The sequence below is a fragment of the Caretta caretta genome, chromosome 12 (genome assembly GCF_965140235.1).
Source record: "Caretta caretta isolate rCarCar2 chromosome 12, rCarCar1.hap1, whole genome shotgun sequence".
NCBI lineage: Eukaryota > Metazoa > Chordata > Testudines > Cheloniidae > Caretta > Caretta caretta.
This window is the reverse complement of record NC_134217.1, coordinates 14279008-14299721: the sequence shown is the minus strand read 5'-3', so window position 1 is coordinate 14299721 and position 20714 is coordinate 14279008. Positions and strand designations below refer to the sequence as shown.

General features: G+C 40.1%; 1 protein-coding gene across 15 annotated transcripts in view; it reads left to right on the top strand.

The window, feature by feature from the left end:
• The window catches only part of CHD9 (chromodomain helicase DNA binding protein 9), a 191683-nt gene that overhangs the window by 69997 nt on the left and 100972 nt on the right, over positions 1 to 20714 (top strand). For all 15 annotated transcript variants that reach the window (XM_075118360.1, XM_075118359.1, XM_075118357.1 and 12 more), the window contains one exon: positions 11358 to 11469. In XM_075118360.1, coding sequence (XP_074974461.1) covers positions 11358 to 11469 — 112 coding nt within the window. The remainder of the gene's footprint in view (positions 1 to 11357; positions 11470 to 20714) is intronic.

Here is a 20714-nt window from a genome sequence, read left to right as displayed (position 1 = left end):
TTGTAGGGGGAGCTGGTAGTAACTCCTATAGTTTGTCATGTTCTTTCCATTTTTTTATTATTATTATTTATTATGGTCTGGTCTTTGAGAAGTTTCTCATACCTCTGTTGTTTCCAACTGCCATTTCTTTATCTCATGATTTCAATGTTGATTTTGCTGAGATATAAATTGTTAAAAATCATTCTTCTTCTTTGAGTAGTGTCCCTAAGGATGCTCCACTGTAAGTGCGCTTGCGTCCCTGTGCTGCTAATCAGCGAATTTTGGTAGCAGCACATGTGCTAGATGAACAGACACTATTGCCCCTTGTGTCCCTCTACAAGGCTAACTAGTGCATGCAGGCTAACCCCCCTCAGTTCCTTCCTGACCGCCGGGAAGAGCCAGGTCGTCCTCCCTTTGCGTAGAAGCACTAAAGTTATGGAACTGTTGCGTTTCCCACAAGCCTCACTGTGATAACAGGGAGGCTATACTATACATATAGTAGATGTCAGGAGAGACCTAGCCTTTTTCCTGAATAGGACGAAGGATTTTAGGAAGTCTTGTAAACTTTTCCTTTCTGTTGCGGAGAGATCCCGGGGCTCAACAATATCCACCCAGAGACTCTCCAAATGCTTCTCCAGCTGTATTAAACAATGTTATCAGGTTTGCAACATGACACCTCCAGCTGATATTCGCACTCTCTGCAGAAGATTGGTCCCCTGTCACCTTCCTCAAGAATGTCCCTGTCTCAGAAATCTGTAGAGGGGCAACCTGGGCGTCAGTCCATACCTTTGCAGAACATTATGTGATTACTGGGGAGTCCACCTCTGATGCCATATTTGGCTCCACGTTATTGTCATTCGTAACAGATTTGACTCCGAAGCCCCAGCCGTCCAGTGAGGATACTGCTTGGGAGTCACCTACAATGGAGCACCCACAGGGACACTACTTGAAGAAGAAAAAGAAGTTGTTGTTACTCACTTTGAGCAGTAACAATGGTTCTTCAAGACGTGTGTCCCTATGGGAGCTTCACAACCCACCCTCCTCCCCTCTACTTGAGAATTCTTGTCAGGGACTTTGCGGTAGAGAAGGCATGAAGGTGGGTTACCCCGTGCGTGCTGGTTTAGCCTTGTGGTGAGGCATGGGGGAGACATAGCATGCGCGGGCAAAATGGACACTGCTGCGAAGTTCTCTGGCAGCATTGCAAGGAAACAAGCTACAGTGGCGCACCCAAAGGGGGACACGTCTCAAAGAATCGTCGTTACTGCACAAGGTGAGTAATTCTTCTTTCCCTTCTCTCATTTGTATTCCTCAGAAAAAATGTTGGCAGCTCTCCAAAATAACACAAAAGTTTCAAGGCTGGGATTTTGCTGCTGCTGCAGCAGGCGTACATTCTGTTCTGGGGAAATCTGGGAGCAGCTACAGCAGGGGAGGTGGTGGGCAAAGAAGAGAGCTGGGTTAAGTTCCCCACCACTGCATCTAGCATATGCCTCCACTGGTGTATGCCCTCGTATATGCATGCCACCTGAGGCAGGAGCCCCCCCAATTCCTGCAACGATAGAGCCTCCCCCTCAGTAACACCTCCCCACCCCCACTCCCACCCAGATGCTGCATATTGCCCTACTGGCAGTTCCCCCTCTGTGATAACTGTCTCCTGCTGCTAATTAATGTCTAATAACTGAAATGGTAGCATTGTATGCTGCAACGATGAAGGTTTAAGGTTCAAGCCTGCTGATGATAGATGTTGAGGGATTGTTAAAATTACATATATAGTATTTGTAGATTTGCACAGGCAGCTGTAAATATGGCTTTTCCTAACTTTCAAGTGCTTAATTTTTCAACCAAAGTTTGTGTTCTTTAAACATATTTTATAATATGTAATATATAAATAAAATATAAAGTAAAAATAGTGATACGAGAGAGAAAAATGTTTGGCAAAGATCTGACGTGGCAATTTTAAACACAGGGAATGTTTAATTCCGTACATTATATGGGTTCATAATGGAAATCCTGCTAGATCCCTTGCCAGCAGTGGAACAATTGTTACCATTATAATAACAAAAATAATATCTAGAACTAATAAAATGACTGTTCTTAAAATATTTTCCTAAAAGCAATTAGTTATGGGACCAAAATCCTGTTTTTAATGTAATTCAGATTTTCATTAGTTGAAAAGTGAGGCTGGAGAGTAGATAATAACCTCATGTTGATATAATATCTATTTTTAACTTTATTTTAATCTTCTAAAAAAATTAAATCCTATAATTAACAAAAGCTTGCTTGAAAAGTTTACCAAATCAATATAAGGACATTTAAGAATCAGGAGAGTTTGTTAGCAAAACATACAAATTAAAAAAAAAAATCACATTTCATTAAAGCCAACTCAAGCTCATACACTGTCCCATGTGAGCTCTTCAGGGCAGGATTTGTTTCTTCCTGTGTTTTTGTACAGTGATGAGCAATTACTGCAAAATAAATGGAAGGATAGGATTTGCAGAGTGGCCCACGGTAGTTAGAGGAAAGTCCAGTGGGAACTGGGTACCTAATTCCTGTAAGCCCCTTTTGAAAATTCCAGCTTAATCATCATAATATAATTAATAATCAAGCTTAATAGGACTACTCACTGTTTTAAGTACTATGAGCTCATGTGATATGTTTGCAGGTGTAGGTGCATAGTGTGGGGGAAAAAGCCTGAAATATAACTGAAAACTTTTGGTTTTCTCGTAGGAATAAAATTTTTCGGATATGTCCAGATCATCCAAAATTGGGAGAGAACATTGATATTAAATTTCTCTCACTGGGATTTCAAACTTCATTATTCTGGGGGGAAATTAGGAGACAAAAATACATGTTTTCTCTGACAAGGCCCTCACCATCCTAAAATCCAAGCACACTAAATAAAAATTTACAATGTGAAGAAACCAAGAAATAAAACCATTTATCTCCTGGAGGGGGGGACATGGTATGTCACCTAATATGGGATGCAATGGAGACTACTCCCCTAACAGATAAAAATGTAATTGACATTTTAATAAAGGTAAACAGCAGTGGCAGGAACTGACTGGGTCATGTGTATTTAAGAAGTTGTAATTGTGTTTTTTAAAAAGCAGTTCCACTTTGAAAAGTCATTCCCAAAAAAAGACATTGTGAGGGTCCCATGTTTGTTTCTCAATTATTTCTATATCAAATAGTCTCAATTTACAAATAAAAATTGTTTTATTCCAAGTACCGGAGATGCAAATTCAGTGTGTCAAACTGGGTCTGTTTTTCTGAATACTGAGTGGCTCATAAAAGTTCTGAGGATCATATTCTGTCCTGAGTGATTCCTTGTGCAATGCCCGTGATGGTTAATGAGTTTCCCCAGGTTTAACTGATTGGAATTTGCTAATTGTTGATGTGCAAAAAGGAATGAGTTCCAGGTCACACTTTCTCCAGAGTCGGAGAACCATCTGTTTTTCTTGTTAAATTAATAAACATAATTTGGGATGTCATTTGGGTCTTAATGTAGACCTTTATAAAACTTTCGTAACAGCTTCTGGATGTTACACTTCTGCCATTCAAAGTTCAACAGTGTGAATTTTTCTACCTTTAAAGCCTTTTTTACCACGGTTAGATATAAATTTTAAGGATCTACCTCTAGACCAGCGGTTCTCAAACTATGGGTTGGAACCCCAAAGTGGGTCGTGAGCTCATTTTATGGGGTCACCAGGGCTGGCATTAGACTTGCTAGGGCCTGGAGTTGCAGCCTCACCTTCCGGGGCTGAAGTTGAAGCCCGAGCCCCACTGCCCGGCACTTAAGCCAAAGCCTGAAGGCTTCAGCCCTGGGTGTCAGGGCTTAAGTTACAGGCCCCCCACTAGTGGCTAATGCCCTTTGGCTTTGGCCCTTGCCATGCAGGGTGGTGGGGCTTGGGTGGGCTCAGGTGTCTATACGACCCTTCTAGGTGCAATCGTGGTGCAATGAAGTTTGAGAACGCCTGCTCCTAGACAGATTATATCACCTTTGAAGTAGGGGAATAAAGGGCCTGATCCAGTGCCCTCACTGAAGGCAATGGACGGTCTCCCATTGCATTTAGTGGGCACTGAATCAGGTTCTAAATCAATTACATTCCATGTCTAGTTAATTGGATAAATGTTACTTGAGATAAATGAGTAAGTTCCATTTGTTATTGTAATACAGTATCCACAGGAGTACATGAGAGTTTACTAATTTAGGATTACCAAAATTAATTTGGTTGATGATCTTCAAGTAAATTGTTTTATGGGTTGGTTATGGAATCTAGTTAATTAGCAGTGAATTGACATGCTTATTGTACAGTAACAATCTGATGACAGCAAAACCATTTCCTTATTCTAGGTTTTCAGCAAGGTGTTAAGGATTTGATTTAATTTTCCCTTTGCTTTTGCTCTGACTTCACATCTATTTATTATGGGCTTCCCTGGTGATTAAATGTGGAATTCCACTATGGAGACAATAAACATTAATGTCAATAAGTGCATTTTTCTGTCATAGGTGTAATGAATTCTGTGCTGTTTATTTGCTTAAAAAAAAACCAAACCTGACATTTATATTTTGTAACTCCATTACAGCCATGCTCTCATACATATAGTTAAACTCTGGATAGCATGGGAGGCTAATGAAAAGCTTCAGTGATGCTGTGATGAGGTACAGGACAAGACCATTAAGAAATTAAATTCCCCAAGAAATATTGAGGTTACCTTCATCATCATATTGTACACATAATTTTGTAAAGTTCTTTTTAACTAATGTCACATCTAGCACAGTAATTCTTATGTTCAGAATTTCCTTTTGTTATCATAAACTGCATTGTTGTGTGCCCTAAAAAGAACTAAGGGGGATTTTGCCTTATTCATTATTAACTCTTCAAATATATCCTAAATTATACAGCCATTCCTATGTGGTGCAACCCAAATGTAAAACATTATCACCCCAAATAAGTAAAAGAAAAAAATTATCTTTGTCACCTGGAGGTATGCAATAGATGTATTCTGACTTCACTGATAGAACATTCCTGAATCACAGACCTTTGACAGAAAATCTTAGGTCTTTCATTCTCTGGATGTAATACTATATGAGTTGTTAGTTTTGGTCTTGTTTAATCTGATATATCAAAATGGGATGTGAAGAAACACATGGTCATTCTAATACTCTGATCCAATATTTAAGCGTTCAAATACTAATAAGAATTTGAAGTGGTTATGCTGGATAACTAGCAGCCGTTGTGGAGTTCCTGGAGTATGGACATGTAAGTATGCCTTCTGTATTCTGCTGTAGTTGCCACTTGGGATGATATTCAATAGCAGTCTTACATAAAGTATGTTACAGTAATCCAGCCAAATTGTTCCCATATAATGTCCATGTACAACAGAAGAGATCACAACTGCTCATGTGTTTGCTAAATCCTGACATTCCATTTTTGGCTCATGGTTAGAAATGGCCCACAAATTCCATCCTTCTAATAGAACCTGCCCACACTTACTCAGTTGTAACTCAGCAATATTGCTCTTCCTCCACCCAGACGACTAGTTCCTTCAGCGATAGGCAGGGGATGAGGAACCTTTGACCGCCTCTGCCAAGTATGGGTTGGAGAAAGAGACAATATCTTCCTTGAACAACAAACAACTTCCAAAATAAATAACCACAGCAGGACATGAACCCCAAGCATGGTGTTATAAAATCCAAGTGACATAGGACTTATTCCTAACAAGGTCTCTGACAGCCATCCCACTTAGTAGCTACAGTGCTCATTTTACAGGAGAGTTAATGTGCATGTGAAGGAATGCCTGCTAGAAGATGGTGGGTCTATATGTTTAGCCATTTCTTCAGGAAATTTACTGGAGTTTGTAGGATTCCTGTTTTTCAACCAGTGCCTGGTCTTCTGACTGCCACCAGGGCAAACTGATTGTTTATGAATTTGAGCCTGCATTGCTTACTACTCTTCTCTTCTTCTGTCCCAAATGTCCCAAACAGTGAACAAGAGCAAATCATCTCAGTTGGTCACTTCTGTGAAGAGAAAAGAAACAAGTGTGTTTCTTTGGTATTAGCTGACCAAGTGATTAAAATTAGTTTCAGAATGTTGATTTCCATGAAAGTACAAAAATATAATGTTCTTATCTCTAAGAGTCTACTGAAAGACAGGTGAAAAACATGTGGCTACAAAACAAGATTGGTTGTTAAGACTATGTAGATAAATGTGTAAAAATATTCAATCTGTTTTGACTCTGCTCTGTGATGTGTGTGTTATCCTATGGGCTGTTAGCCCAATTGCCCCCAAATCCCTGGCAGATGCTGAGGGATTCACAAAGAAAGACACTTCTGTGCTTTTGCACCAGATCCAGCCCCACCTGGCTCCTCCCTTCTTGGTTGTTTGGCAGCACAGCTCCAACAGAGCTTCACTATCTGGGAGTATCCATGGCTGTGGCTTCCCAGACCACTCCAACATCCCACTGTAAAAACAAAACAAAACCCATCCGCACTCCCAGTCTCCTCACCTATCCATGGAGTAGTCTCCTTGGAGTCTATATGGGACGGGGGGACGACAGTGTCCAGGTGGCAGTTGTCATCCATCCCACTTCAGCATGGGATTGGGAGATCAGTGTGCAGAGTGTCTCTTCCACATGTAAATCTAAGAGGGACAATCTGGGTTATTGAAATTGATGGGACTGTTTGTGGAGCAAGGTACTACTCAACATGAGGCTGGCAGAATTAGACGTTTAGACTGTTCTGACCTCATGGATTTCCCCAAGTACTTTTACATTCTTTACAATCCTAAATCATCTAGACTAGGATTTAAAGGCTTGATGGCTCATGTTATAACATGTTTTAGAAGTCTGGTGTGGACAAGCCTGCCTTTAACATGATAAAATGGTCTAGTAAAAGCCTAGAGGGGAGTCAAGGCGCCAACTCAGTGGCTCTCAACCTTTCCAGACTACTATACCCCTTTCCAGAGTCTGATTTGTCTTGCATACGCCCAACTTTCACCTCACTGAAAAACTACTTGCTTACAAAGTCAGACATAAAAATACAGAAGTATCACAAAAAGAAAAGGAGTACTTGTGGCACCTTAGAGACTAACCAATTTATTTGAGCATGAGCTTTCGTGAGCTACAGCTCACTTCATCAGATGCATACCGTGGAAACTGTAGCAGACTTTATATATACACAGAGAATATGAAACAATACCTCCTCCCACCCCACTGTCCTGCTGGTAATAGCTTATCTAAAGTGATCATCAGGTGGGCCATTTCCAGCACAAATCCAGGTTTTCTCACCCTCCACACAAATTCACTCTCCTGCTGGTGCTAGCCCATCCAAAGTGACAACTCTTTACATAATCAAGTTGAGCTATTTCCTGCACAAATCCAGGTTTTCTCACATCCCCCCCCACTCCCATACACACACAAACTCACTCTCCTGCTGGTAATAGCTCATCTAAACTGACCACTCTCCAAGTTTAAATCCAAGTTAAACCAGAACATCTGGGGGGAGGGGGGGTAGAAAAAAACAAGAGGAAACAGGCTACCTTGCATAATGACTTAGCCACTCCCAGTCTCTATTTAAGCCTAAATTAATAGTATCCAATTTGCAAATGAATTCCAATTCAGCAGTTTCTCGCTGGAGTCTGGATTTGAAGTTTTTTTGTTTTAAGATAGCGACCTTCATGTCTGTGATTGCGTGACCAGAGAGATTGAAGTGTTCTCCGACTGGTTTATGAATGTTATAATTCTTGACATCTGATTTGTGTCCATTTATTCTTTTACGTAGAGACTGTCCAGTTTGACCAATGTACATGGCAGAGGGGCATTGCTGGCACATGATGGCATATATCACATTGGTGGATGTGCAGGTGAACGAGCCTCTGATAGTGTGGCTGATGTTATTAGGCCCTATGATGGTGTCCCCTGAATAGATATGTGGGCACAATTGGCAACGGGCTTTGTTGCAAGGATAAGTTCCTGGGTTAGTGGTTCTGTTGTGTGGTATGTGGTTGTTGGTGAGTATTTGCTTCAGGTTGCGGGGCTGTCTGTAGGCAAGGACTGGCCTGTCTCCCAAGACTTGTGAGAGTGTTGGGTCATCCTTTAGGATAGGTTGTAGATTCTTAATAATGCGTTGGAGGGGTTTTAGTTGGGGGCTGAAGGTGACCACTAGTGGCGTTCTGTTATTTTCTTTGTTGGGCCTGTCCTGTAGTAGGTAACTTCTGGGAACTCTTCTGGCTCTATCAATCTGTTTCTTTACTTCTGCAGGTGGGTATTGTAGTTGTAAGAAAGCTTGACAGAGATCTTGTAGGTGTTTGTCTCTGTCTGAGGGGTTGGAGCAAATGCGGTTGTATCGCAGAGCTTGGCTGTAGACGATGGATCGTGTGGTGTGGTCAGGGTGAAAGCTGGAGGCATGCAGGTAGGAATAGCGGTCAGTAGGTTTCCGGTATAGGGTGGTGTTTATGTGGCCATTGTTTATTAGCACTGTAGTGTCCAGGAAGTGGTTCTCTTGAGTGGACTGGACCAGGCTGAGGTTGGTGGTGGGATGGAAATTGTTGAAATCATGGTGGAATTCCTCAAGGGCTTCTTTTCCATGGGTCCAGATGATGAAGATGTCATCAATATAGCGCAAGTAGAGTAGGGGCTTTAGGGGACGAGAGCTGAGGAAGCGTTGTTCTAAATCAGCCATAAAAATGTTGGCATACTGTGGGGCCATGCGGGTACCCATAGCAGTGCCGCTGATCTGAAGGTATACATTGTCCCCAAATGTGAAATAGTTATGGGTAAGGACAAAGTCACAAAGTTCAGGCACCAGGTTAGCCGTGACATTATCGGGGATAGTGTTCTTGACGGCTTGTAGTCCATCTTTGTGTGGAATGTTGGTGTAGAGGGCTTCTACATCCATAGTAGCCAGGATGGTGTTATCAGGAAGATCACCGATGGATTGAAGTTTCCTCAGGAAGTCAGTGGTGTCTCGAAGGTAGCTGGTAGTATCACAGCACACTATTACTGAGAATTTTTTCTCATTTTTACTATAGAATTATAAATCAATAGAATATAAATATTGTACTTACACCATGTGTATAGTATATAGAGCAGTATAAACAAGTAATTGTATGAAATATTAGTTTGTACTGACTTAGCTAGTGCTTTTTAAGTAGCTGCTTGTAAAAATAGGCAAATATCTAGATGAGTTGATGTACCCCTGGAAGGACCTTTGTCTACCCCCAGACGTATATGTACCCCTGGTTGAGAACCACTGCTTTAACGTAACCAGTTTAGCATGTGTAATATGCAGTATTCCTTGTCTACACTGTACTTCTAAAATATCCTAGTTAACATGCCGATATCATACCTTTAAGTTCTAGTCTAGACTAGGCCATACGTTGCAGTGACCAAGTCAAACACTTTTCCATAAAACGGACACCAATTGGCAATCAATCAGGAAACCTGAATTAACAAGTTTGGGTGATCCATGGAGGTCTGAAGGATTGTGCTTTAAGGGAAAATGAAGCTAGAATACTGTGGAAAAGTCAGTTCATCGAAGAACAAAACTACCTCGTTCAGCTTCTCAAGTTTGAATAAATGCTAATAGACAACCATTAGTATTCACAAGGGAGAAGAAACCAAGCTACTTTTGAAGAAAAAATATGAAAATCAGTGTGTTGATTCTTTAAAATTTATTCCTTGAGATAATGAAAAATAACTTTTTTTATATATAAGAATTAACAGAAAGAATATATGATGGGGCAGAGGTGTGAGGGAAGCCAGGAGCCAATTTCTATCCCACAGACATGTGCAAGCACTTCCCCTTCAATTTAGAATTGCCCAACCTATGTTTACTGCCACTAAATTTAAGCGTACATTTCAGTTTCTACTAGAAATCAAAATTATATAGCAGAAAGAAAACTACTTGTTAAAAGCCTTTTTCCCCCTCCCAGTAAGAATTCTTGCTTTGTTGGTTGGATATTAATAATTGGTGAAAAATGTTGGTCTCTTTCTGAAATGCAACTGTGCTTTGTATTTTGGGAACTATTGTATTGACACTATCAGTAGTGAATTGGTAGTTTGGCATTTCGGGGTTTGTATTTTCTCTGTGGACTGTTGGAGATGTAATGTATTTATTATGATCAGCCTGTCTTATTTTGCCCTTTTCCTAGGAGAAAACGTGAGGCTGAAGGCTAGTCAGTCCTTTTGCTTAGTGCGTTTTACTTTCTTCAGGCTGCTTTGATGAAAATAATTTTACTGGCTGTGAATAAAGGCCAAAGTCTTGTCTTTAGGCCGAGCCATGAAGTGGGAGAAGATATTTGTATGCTAAAGCAATTTTCTCAGTGTTAACATAGTATGCAATTATCAAATCTATATTATGTAAAGTATATATTTAAGGACATCATTTTATTCATGATTGTTTGCTTGTAATCACTCTGTGATTATTCCTCTGAGAATACACTTGAAGAGTAGCACTTGTCAGATTTCAAAAATGAAAAAAACCCATGTATTTTGTCACCCTATCATTAAAAACAAATAATGATATTAATGATATTGCCCCTCTCTGTGTGATTTCAGAATTTAAACTAAGAAATAATTAGTATTTTTCATGTAGAATTATAATTTGCCGCACAGCTCTGGTCCTCCGAAGTGCTGATGAAACCATTGTTGATAAACCTAGGCTTCTCAAATTTTTGCTTTTGTGAAATTGCAAAAAGTCAGACTTCACAGTTTCATATTTTTACCATCTAATAATTTACTTGATGCTATGAATTTTGCATATTATAGGATTTGCTTTTAAATTGTGTAATGTATAACTGTTGTTGTCAAACTAAAGTTTCTTGTATGAGTAAAGATATCAGAAGTTCCATGTTTCAGAGAGAGAGAAATTATGGCATCTAGGGGGTACTGTAATTTGGAGGAGATAAGTATGGTAAATTGTAGCTCTCTATGCAGTTAAAAGTACCCTGTCAACTCAGCTCCACATTTGCTTATCATAAATTTACTTTTAAACATTTCAATTAAAATATTAACACTGTTGAGGAATACATGAGAGATTTGCCTGTGGAGAGAAATACAGATGTTTCCACTAGGCCTTTGGGGATTTAATCAGGAGTAGTATCAAATGCTAACTATTGTAAAGTTGCCTCCTTGTTCTTAAGTAATCACAAAAAGTCAAGTCTTACACTCCCACTGAAGTCAGTGGCAAAATCAGTAGAATTAGGCCTACGTTTCTCCTCTCATTTGTGACGTGGTGGGACTCTATGGTACTGGTAGTAAAAAGAGTAAGGAAATTAAAGTTATTTTGTCCTGGTCAGTGTCCCAGACATTAAATACAAAATGCACAATAGTGCATAAACAGTCTGTCTTAACATTGTCTTATTTTTGTTTTGAAACAGCAAGCTTATAATCACATTGGGTAAAAAGCAGAAGAGAAAGAATGAGTCTTCAGATGAAATGTCTGATACTAAGCAGACTCCACAGCGGTCATTTAAAGATGAGGACTCTCAGGTCAGTATTCATAATTTTTCTTTTTTTGCTTTTGAAGATTTTTCTGTGCCATTATAGCTTTAAACTCCAAAATATTATATTTTTTGACATTAGTGATACTTACTAGTGAAGGCAGAGGGTTTTTTATTGCTATTGAGTTTATATAAATTGATGTTTCTGATTCTGTGGTTTCTGCTCTTAAATGAGTGAACATGAGACCAAATGTCTGTAAACATTTGGGGGAGGGATAGCTCAGTGGTTTGAGCATTGGCCTGCTAAACCCAGGGTTGTGAGTTCAATCCTTGAGGGGGCCATTTAGGGATCTGGGGCAAAAATTGGGGATTGGTCCTGCTTCAAGCAGGGGGTTGGACTAGATGACGTCCTGAGGTCCCTTCCAACCCTAACCTTCTATGATTCTATGAAACCAATGATTCAAACACTCTTCCTTGTACAAGAAATAAATTGCTGATTATGGCTAAAGTGTTATAACTAAGCTGCGTTGAGGTGGTGATTATAGTTCTACTGTGTCTAAATTTCAACACAAATGTGTGGAAACATTTATATAACTATAATAATTAACTTATTCTAGACTTAACAGGTCATTAAAAAATAAAAAGTAAACATCACCATAAAATTTCTGATGATGCCGAGCATCATGCTTTATCTTAGGAATACAAAGATACTGGATAGCTTTTTACAAGAAACACAGCACCAAACTTAAGGTTGGAAGGTTGCTCTGAGATTTATGGCTATAAGGTGGCATAAAAATGATTATCAATAAAAGTTTATTGATGTTATTTATTAGGGCTGACAATCGCAGTTAACTCACGCGATTAACTCAAAAAAATTAATTGCGATTAAAAAAATTAATCCCAGTTTTAATCGCACTGTTAAATAATAGAATACCAATTGAAATTTTCTAAATATTTTGAATGTTTTTCTACATTTTCAAATATATTGATTTAAATTACAACACAATACAAAGTGTACACTGCTCACTTTGTTATTTTTAATACAAATATTTGCACTGTAAATATGGCAAACAAAAAAAGTAGTATTTTTCATTCACCTCATACAAGTACTGTACTGCAATCTCTTTATCATGTAAGTGCAGCTTACAAATGTAGACTTTTTTGTTACATAACTGCACTCAGAAACAAAACAATGTAAATCTTTAGAGCCTACAAGTCCATTCAAGGCTACTTCTTTCTTGTTCAGCCAACTGCTAAGACAAACCAGTTTGTTTACATTTATGGGAGATAATGCTGGCCACTTCTCATTTACAATGTCACCTGAAAGTGAGAACAGGAGTTCGCATGGCACTTTTGTAGCTGGCATTGCAAGGTATTTATGTGCCAGTTATGCTAAAAGAAAAGGAGTACTTGTAGCACCTTAGAGACTAACCAATTTATTTGAGCATGAGCTTTCGTGAGCTACAGCTCAAGTGAGGTGTAGCTCACGAAAGCTCATGCTCAAATAAATTGGTTAGTCTCTAAGGTGCTACAAGTACTCCTTTTCTTTTTGCGAATACAGACTAACACGGCTGTTACTCTGAAACCTGTAGTTATGCTAAACTTTCGTATGCCCCTTCATGCTTCAAACACCATTTCAGAAGACATGCTTCCATGCTGATGATGCTTGGTTTTTGTTTTTTGTTTTTTTAAATACATAATTAAATTTGTGACTGAAGTCCTTGAGGGGGAGAATTGTATGTCTCCTACTCTGTTTTACCTGCATTCTGCCATATATTTCATGTTCTAGCAGTCTCGGACAATGACCCGGCAGATGTTGTTCGTTTTAAGAACACTTTCACTGCAGATTTGACAAAACTCAAAGAAGGTACCAATCTGAGATTTCTAAAGATAGCTACATCACTCAACCCAAGCTTTAAGAATCTAAGGTGCCTTCCAAAATCTGAAAGGAACGAGATGTGGAGCATGCTTTCAGAAGTGTTAAAAGAGCAAAACTCCAATGCAGAAACTACAGAACCCGAACCACTAAAAAAGAAAATCAACCTTTCTGCTGTTGGCATCTGACTCAGATGATGAAAATGAACATGCATTGGTCCGCACTGCTTTGGATATTTATCGAGCAGAACCCGTCATCAGCATGTCTTCTGGGATGGTGGTTGAAGCATGAAGGGACATATGAATCTTTAGCGCATCTGGCACGTAAATATCTTGCAGTGCCGGCTACAACAATGCCATGCAAATGTCTGTTCTCACTTTCAAGTGATATTGTAAACAAGAAGCAAGCAGCATTATCTCCTGCAAATGTAAATAAACTTGTTTATCTGAGTGATTGGCTGAACAAGAAGTAGGACCGAGTGAACTTTTAGGTTCTAAAGTTTTACGTTTTTATTTTTGAATGCAGTTTCTTTTTGTACATAATTCTACATTTGTAAGTTCAACTTTCATGATAAAGAGATTGCACTACAGTACTTTCATTTGGTGAATTGAAAAATACTACCGATATTTCTTTTGATTTTTTACAGTGCAAATATTTGTAAGAAAAATAAATATAAAGTGAGCACTGTACACTTTGTATTCTGTGTTATTGAAATCCGTATATTTGAAAATGTTAAAAATATCCAAAACTAATTAAATAAATGGTATTCTGTTATTGTTTCACAGTGATTAATTTTTTTTAATCGCGCAATTAGTCGCGATTCATTATTTTAATCACTTGACAGCGCTATTTTTTATATAGCTTGACTGGCAAGGCCTAGCAAAATTTTTGAAGGGTATAAACACCTCCTAACAAAAGGAAGTTAAAAACACCATAGGCTTGCGTGAAACCATAGATGTAGCAATCCTAGGATGATGAGTCCTTATCTAGATGAAAATTCTCACTGGTGTTAGTTTTAAAAAGAAAAATTGTTGTACAGGATGGCATATATTGAGCTGATGATAGTCTGTTTAGTTTTAATATTGAGATAAATACTGCCATTCTAAATAGTACCTATGGTAAATAAAATGAATTCTCTACCAGCTTTTCAGATATTTTAATATTCCAAGTAGTGATGTCATCAGTTTTTATTAATTTGTAGCTCTTTGTTGTACACTAAATGCCATTTTCTTTTCTTGGTCTGTGGCCATTAATTGTTGTCACAGGACAGTTAGTCACCAGGAGTACATTAAGCAATATGTAAAATATTCTGCGCTGGGAGGTCCTCAGATCCTAAGCGTTGATCTTCTGCCTAGGCTATGCATTTTTGTCCTGAAAATTTCCCTGCTAGGAGTCAGTCCTTTTCACTGAGTTGCTGCAAGACCACAAATTGCACAAGAATGTCAGGCAAGCCCAGAAAGAAGTAGAAGGCAGAGGTATACTCCTCTTGGTAATCCTCCATCATTGAATGCAATGATAGAGATTTCTTCAACAACCTACAGTGAAGTATATCTACAAGGTAGCCACAGGCTGTGCAAGGAAATGCCTAAACTTTTCTCATCCAAGGAAGAACAGAACTTACTGGGCTCTCATTATCCCGGTGATGCTGGAGGAGAATTAGCTAGAAGTGCTTCCAAAACTTTACCTCGAGTGGAAGAATAGGAGAAGGAGGAACCAGACAAACTAGGAAAGCGTTAAACTGTCTGGAGTTGTCAGCAGTTAAATGTGTGCTGTGCTGTACAAAAGAAGCATATTTTTCTTTTTCTGACTATCTGTTTCTGCCTCATAAGCCAGTGGGGCAACATTTTGGACAAGAGCTCAGACTGATAGGGATGTGCGCGGTATCCTCCCATCAACAACCAACCTTGATCCTGTATTCCCTCTAGTAGTCCCTTTTAGCCATTTCTGCCTACTTCCTTTCCCTCCCTGTCTGTGATCCCTGTAACGTCTAAACCCATCCTACGTTCATGGCACAAACTGCATCATAGAAAATAAAAATATCCATATCTGCTGATGGTTTTCGGTGGTAGATTTTACATACTTATTTAATCGTGCCCCAAAGTGCAAATGGGCTCTAACCAGGCCCTCCAAGTGTAGGGCAGGAATATTTTTCAGTTCTGGAAGTTCTTCACTGGGAGAAATTTTTCGGCCTCCCAGATACAAAGGACTATCTGAAAAAAAAAAATCTAGCCCCAGATAAGCTGCGACTTGACACATGAGAGAAGTTGCACCCCATTTGAACCTTCTCTGAGGTGTATCCTAAGGAAGAGACCCTAGGAACCAGCTGACAACTGACTTGACAACCTCCATGGCAGGAGTACCTTCAGAGCTCCTCCTCCTTCCCTTAGGACCCACCCCAATGGGCCTTCTGGCATCTAGGGTCCTGTATGGAGACTGTCTTTAGTAGGTATCCTCACAAAAGAGGAACTGCCAAGAGGTGCAGTCACCAGTACCTCAAGACCACCTTCCTCAAGATGACCCTCAAAAGTTGAAGAAAAGGCAGCACCATCTAACAAGTTCCTCTTCCTCTCCAGACAAGGCAGGTAGCTTCTTCCCTCATCCTTTGCAAATGATGTTGAAGTCTTCCAAGAGCTCTTGAAGGTGATAGTCAGATCCTTATAAATCTCCTTGAAAGAGGCCCAGGAGCCACAACATGCCCTGGCAGATATCCTACACACTTCTCCCAAAGGTAAGATAGCCTTACCTAGAAATGATGTTCTTCTGTTAGCAGCTCAATTAATATTGCAGACACCAGACACTACACTGCTTACTTGCAAGAGGGTGGACAAGAAATACTGTGTACCTGCCAGTGGCTCAGAATATCTCTTTTTCCACCCCATCCTGAATTCCCTAGTGGATGATGTTGTAAATGAGAGAAACAGAGAACAGATTGATCTTCACTACAAGAAGTTTGAGTGTGTGGAACTTTCTGCAAAAAACTGTTCTTTGGCTGCATTACAAATCAGGGTAACTAAATAGGACACCACAAATTTCAGCAAGTTCTCTTTGCCACAAAACCAGAAGGACCCAGTTCCAGGCTCTTGTCACTGAAGGTCAGAGGATTGCCAAACCCTCTTTGCAAGCTTCGTTGGATGCAGCTGACATAGCCTCTAATTCCACAGCAGCTGCCTTAGCTATCCACCATACTTTATGGCTGCAGCCCTCCTTCCCCAGGGAAGTCGAGAATATAGTGGAGGAACTTCCATTCAAAGGCCCCAAGCTCTTCAGTGATGATACAGATGAATCTCTTCATTCATTAAGAATTCTAGAGCAACCCTCTGATTGCTGGGCAACCAAGAAAAAATTTAGCAGGTCATAGACAGCCCAATCGTCTCAGTTGATTCCCTACCAAACTTCCCAGAGAACTGTAGAACCACTCAAAAAGAGGCCCAGATGCCATGAGAAAGGACCATCTGTTGTCACCTCTCAGTTGGCAACTTCTTCTGAACAACCATTTTGATCTTTGTCATGAATCATTTCACAATCTGGATTTTATGCTGCACCACTCCACTAGACATCCTACAAGACATCATCTTTATTTCAATCTTTCTTGGAAGCACATCACAACAGACACATGGATTCCAGAAGTCATGACATCAGGCTGTGCCATTCATTTCAACTCCATTCCCTTCACCCACTATGTCTCCTCCCTCTCTCTTTTGAGGATCTTCGAAGCCAGGAGGGCCCTCGTGCTCTTGGGGGCAACTGAACCACTTTCCCTCTCTTTCTTCTGGAAAGAGTTCTACTTCTAGTATTTTCTGGTACCTAAGAAAAAAGGAGGATGGAGACGAATCCTGGGCTCTGAACACATTTATTCAAATACAAAGGTTCAAGATGGTAACCATAGCAGCAATAAAACCATCATTAGATCCAGGAGAGTGATTTGTGGCCCTTGGCCTTCAGGGTGCATATTAGTATATGGTAGTGAATCCAGCTCACAGATACTTCCTACAGTTCGTCATCGGCAACAGCCACTATCAGTATTGAATACTTCCTTTCAGCTATCTGACCACCTGGCATCTTTACAAAGCTTCTTGGTTGTCACAGCCCATCTGCGGCAAATAGGAATAGTTATAGTCTCCATCTGGACAACCGGTTCTTCAATGGTCATTCCTTCCCTGAGGTTGTCAACAACCAACAAAGTTCTAGTCCTCTTCCACTCCTTGGGCTTTTGAATCAATGCATAAAAGTCTACCATGACATCTATCCAACACACAAACTTCATAGGGGCCACCCTGGACTCCACAATCACCAGGGCATATTTCCCACAAAAACATGAGTTTGCCTCTCCAACCTCATCTCTGGTGGGCCCTGAAACTATAGCAGTGGCCTACTTTCAGCTTCTGAACCATGTGGCAGCCTATACAGTCGTAACACCTCATGCCAGACTGCATTCCTGATGCCTTCAGGCCTGGCTCAGAACTGTCTACTGTCCCAGTATGCACAACATATGTTCAAGTGTGTCTCTGTTACTCAGAAAGTTCTCGACTCTCTCAGTTGTTGGAAGGATCCCCAAAAGGTTTGCATGAGAGTTCCATTCTTGCATCCATACCATTACAAAGATCATCACCACAAATTCCTCTGTAGTAGGCTGGGGGAGCCACCGTGAGGGCCTCATGGTGCAAGGTAGATGGATTCCTTAGGAGTCTGCTCTTCACATCAGTTGGCTTAGCTCAGAGCAGTTCAGTACAGAAGCAGCCACATCCTACCTGAGATCAAGGGCCACTTGATCAGAGTCATGACAGACAACAGTTATCATGTACTATATAAATTGTCCAGAAGGAGCAAGTCCTTGTGCACAGAGGCAATAATTCTCTAACTTGTGCATAACCACTAATTCAAAATCACAGCAGTACATCTACTATGTCTGCAGAACACCATCATAGACACACTGAACAGGCATTTTTTCCAGGACCATGAATGGGAGGTTGAGCAATCCTTTCCTATGTAAGATTTTTCTTTCCTGGGACTTTCTGGAAATAGACCTCTTTGCAACACCCTCCAACACAAAATGTCTGCGATGCTACTCAGGAGCAGGACGCAGCTGCAACTCCTTACGAAATGCATTCCTCATGTCTTTGCTTCAGATTCTGATATATGCCTGTCCCCCAACACTGTTACTTCTTAAGGCCCCTGAACAAACAGTAATCATTTTCATAGCACCAGCTTGGCCAAGGCAGTGATATGGTTCTTGTACCTGATTCGCCTATCTCTTTAGCCACATTTTTGCCCTCCTCTGACAAAAACTGACCCAAGAATCGAGCACATTGACTCACCTCTTCATAAAGAAAAGGGGTACTTGTGGCACCTTAGAGACTAACCAATTTATTTGAGCATAAGCTTTCGTGAGCTACAGTGACATGAGAAAAAAGGTGAAAAAAAAAAAGGTGAAGTGAAAGCTACACTTAAGTGAGCTGTAGCTCACAAAAGCTTACGCTCAAATAAATTGGTTAGTCTCTAAGGTGCCACAAGTATGCCTTTTCTTTTTGCAAATACAGACTAACACGGCTGTTACTCTGAAAACTGTCACCTCTTCATACTACATCTCAGGTCCTGGCTCCTCAATAACTCTTGGGTGTAGAATGGACTGTTCTTTCAAAGAACAGAATGTGCTGTTTAATAGTAGGAAACCTTTCATGAGAAAGACCTACGTGCAAAAGTGGAAGCAGTTCCACTTCTGATGCACCCAGTGGGCATTTTCTCCCTCCTAGCACCTCACTCATATACTCGAATTCAAAAATCCTGAGCTTGTCACTGAGCTCCATCAAAGTCCACCTGGCTGCTCTTACAGCTTTTCACTTACCTGTTGAGGGGTTTTCAGTATTTTCACACTCTATGACTTCAAGGTTCATTTCACCTTTTTTCTCATGTCAGATAGCTTACTCTGCCTTGGAACCTCAGTCTAGTTCTCAGCGCATTGAAGAAACCATCCTTCAAGCACACAGGGAGTTGTTCTCGCCTCCATTTATCCTTCAAAACATTGCAGTAGCTACTAAAGGGAATTTCCCCACAAAAGACACCACAGATAGGAAAGAGGACTCCTTACAAAGGAGAAACTTTGAGGCAGCCTTTGGAGTCCTGAGGTGGCAGCAGCTAGATTTGCAGGCAATCCTGACTTGGATTGAATCCTGATAGGCCACCAATTTGATCTGCCTAATGTACCCTCTCTATACACATGCAGTTCATACATCATTTGAAAGCCTATTATGTCTCCTTTAAGATGAGCTATGATGTGGAGCTATCTAGTGGTGCCGTTACCATAGAAACAGGGATAAATAACGACACCAACAACACATTGAAATGACCACTTAGAAGTATTTGCATTTGTTTCTGTTAGTTTAATCACTCTGTGTATTATTTCAAGACACACAAAATTGTATTTCTTTGTGACCTCAAAGCATCACAACAACAATCTAAAGGGCAAAACAAATTCTAATAATATATTTGCTGCACAGGTATCGTTGAAATGTAATAGGGTTGGTGACATTTTTAGTCAACCTCATTATCCATCATCTTGTTCATCATTATGATCTCTGTCGAGAGTGCAAGGGTTACCAGAGTCGTCTTTACCTTGACTTGTACACAGTTCTGTGCCAAGAAGATTGTTCTGCCTACAGACACAGTTGATCATCTCAAAAATGTTTTCAAGGCGTGTTGCTTGTGGAAGTGTTCTAGATTTTTCAAATGCTGCACAGTGTGTAAGAGACTCTGATTTTCAAGGGAGAAGAAGTAACTGTTCTCTCCCATACTTCAGTGATATTTCTTGTGATGTTTGGGTAGCTGTAGACTCTTCTTAAAATACCACTCTAGCCAATGAATGGAAGATACTCTTTCCATCAGTGGTCTCTAAATTTATTTCTATATGATCATCATCTTCATGGATGAGGTTTCCACCGGCATGAAGTGGTACAATTCCATTTGGAATGAACACACCTTCCTAGAATCTTTCTACTTCAATTTTTGTAGTACTAGTGGTGAACTGCCATAGCTTCTTATAATTGATGCAGTGTCCATGAAGCTGTAGTATAACAATTAAATTGCAAGATCCAAACTCTGTGTAGCTGTACTGCAAGGCTTACCTGCAATGGTGTGGTAATTTTGAACTTGTTAAATACCATGCACTCTGGAACTTAGAGGCACCTTCTTTGAATGTCTTCTGAAGGATGATACTCCATTGCTGACTGAATTATATGCCTCTTTATGCATCAGTCAGGAAAAACTCCTGCCAGTTGGAGCACAAAAGTAGCTAATCTCTATAAACTGTAGTCACTTTGCTTTGGATAATATTTTGTTTGGTTAAGATGAAGAGAAGAGGTTTATAAGTCCATAAGTTACTTTGAATGAGACTTGTAGTCCTAAATTGCTTATGCATTTTTGAA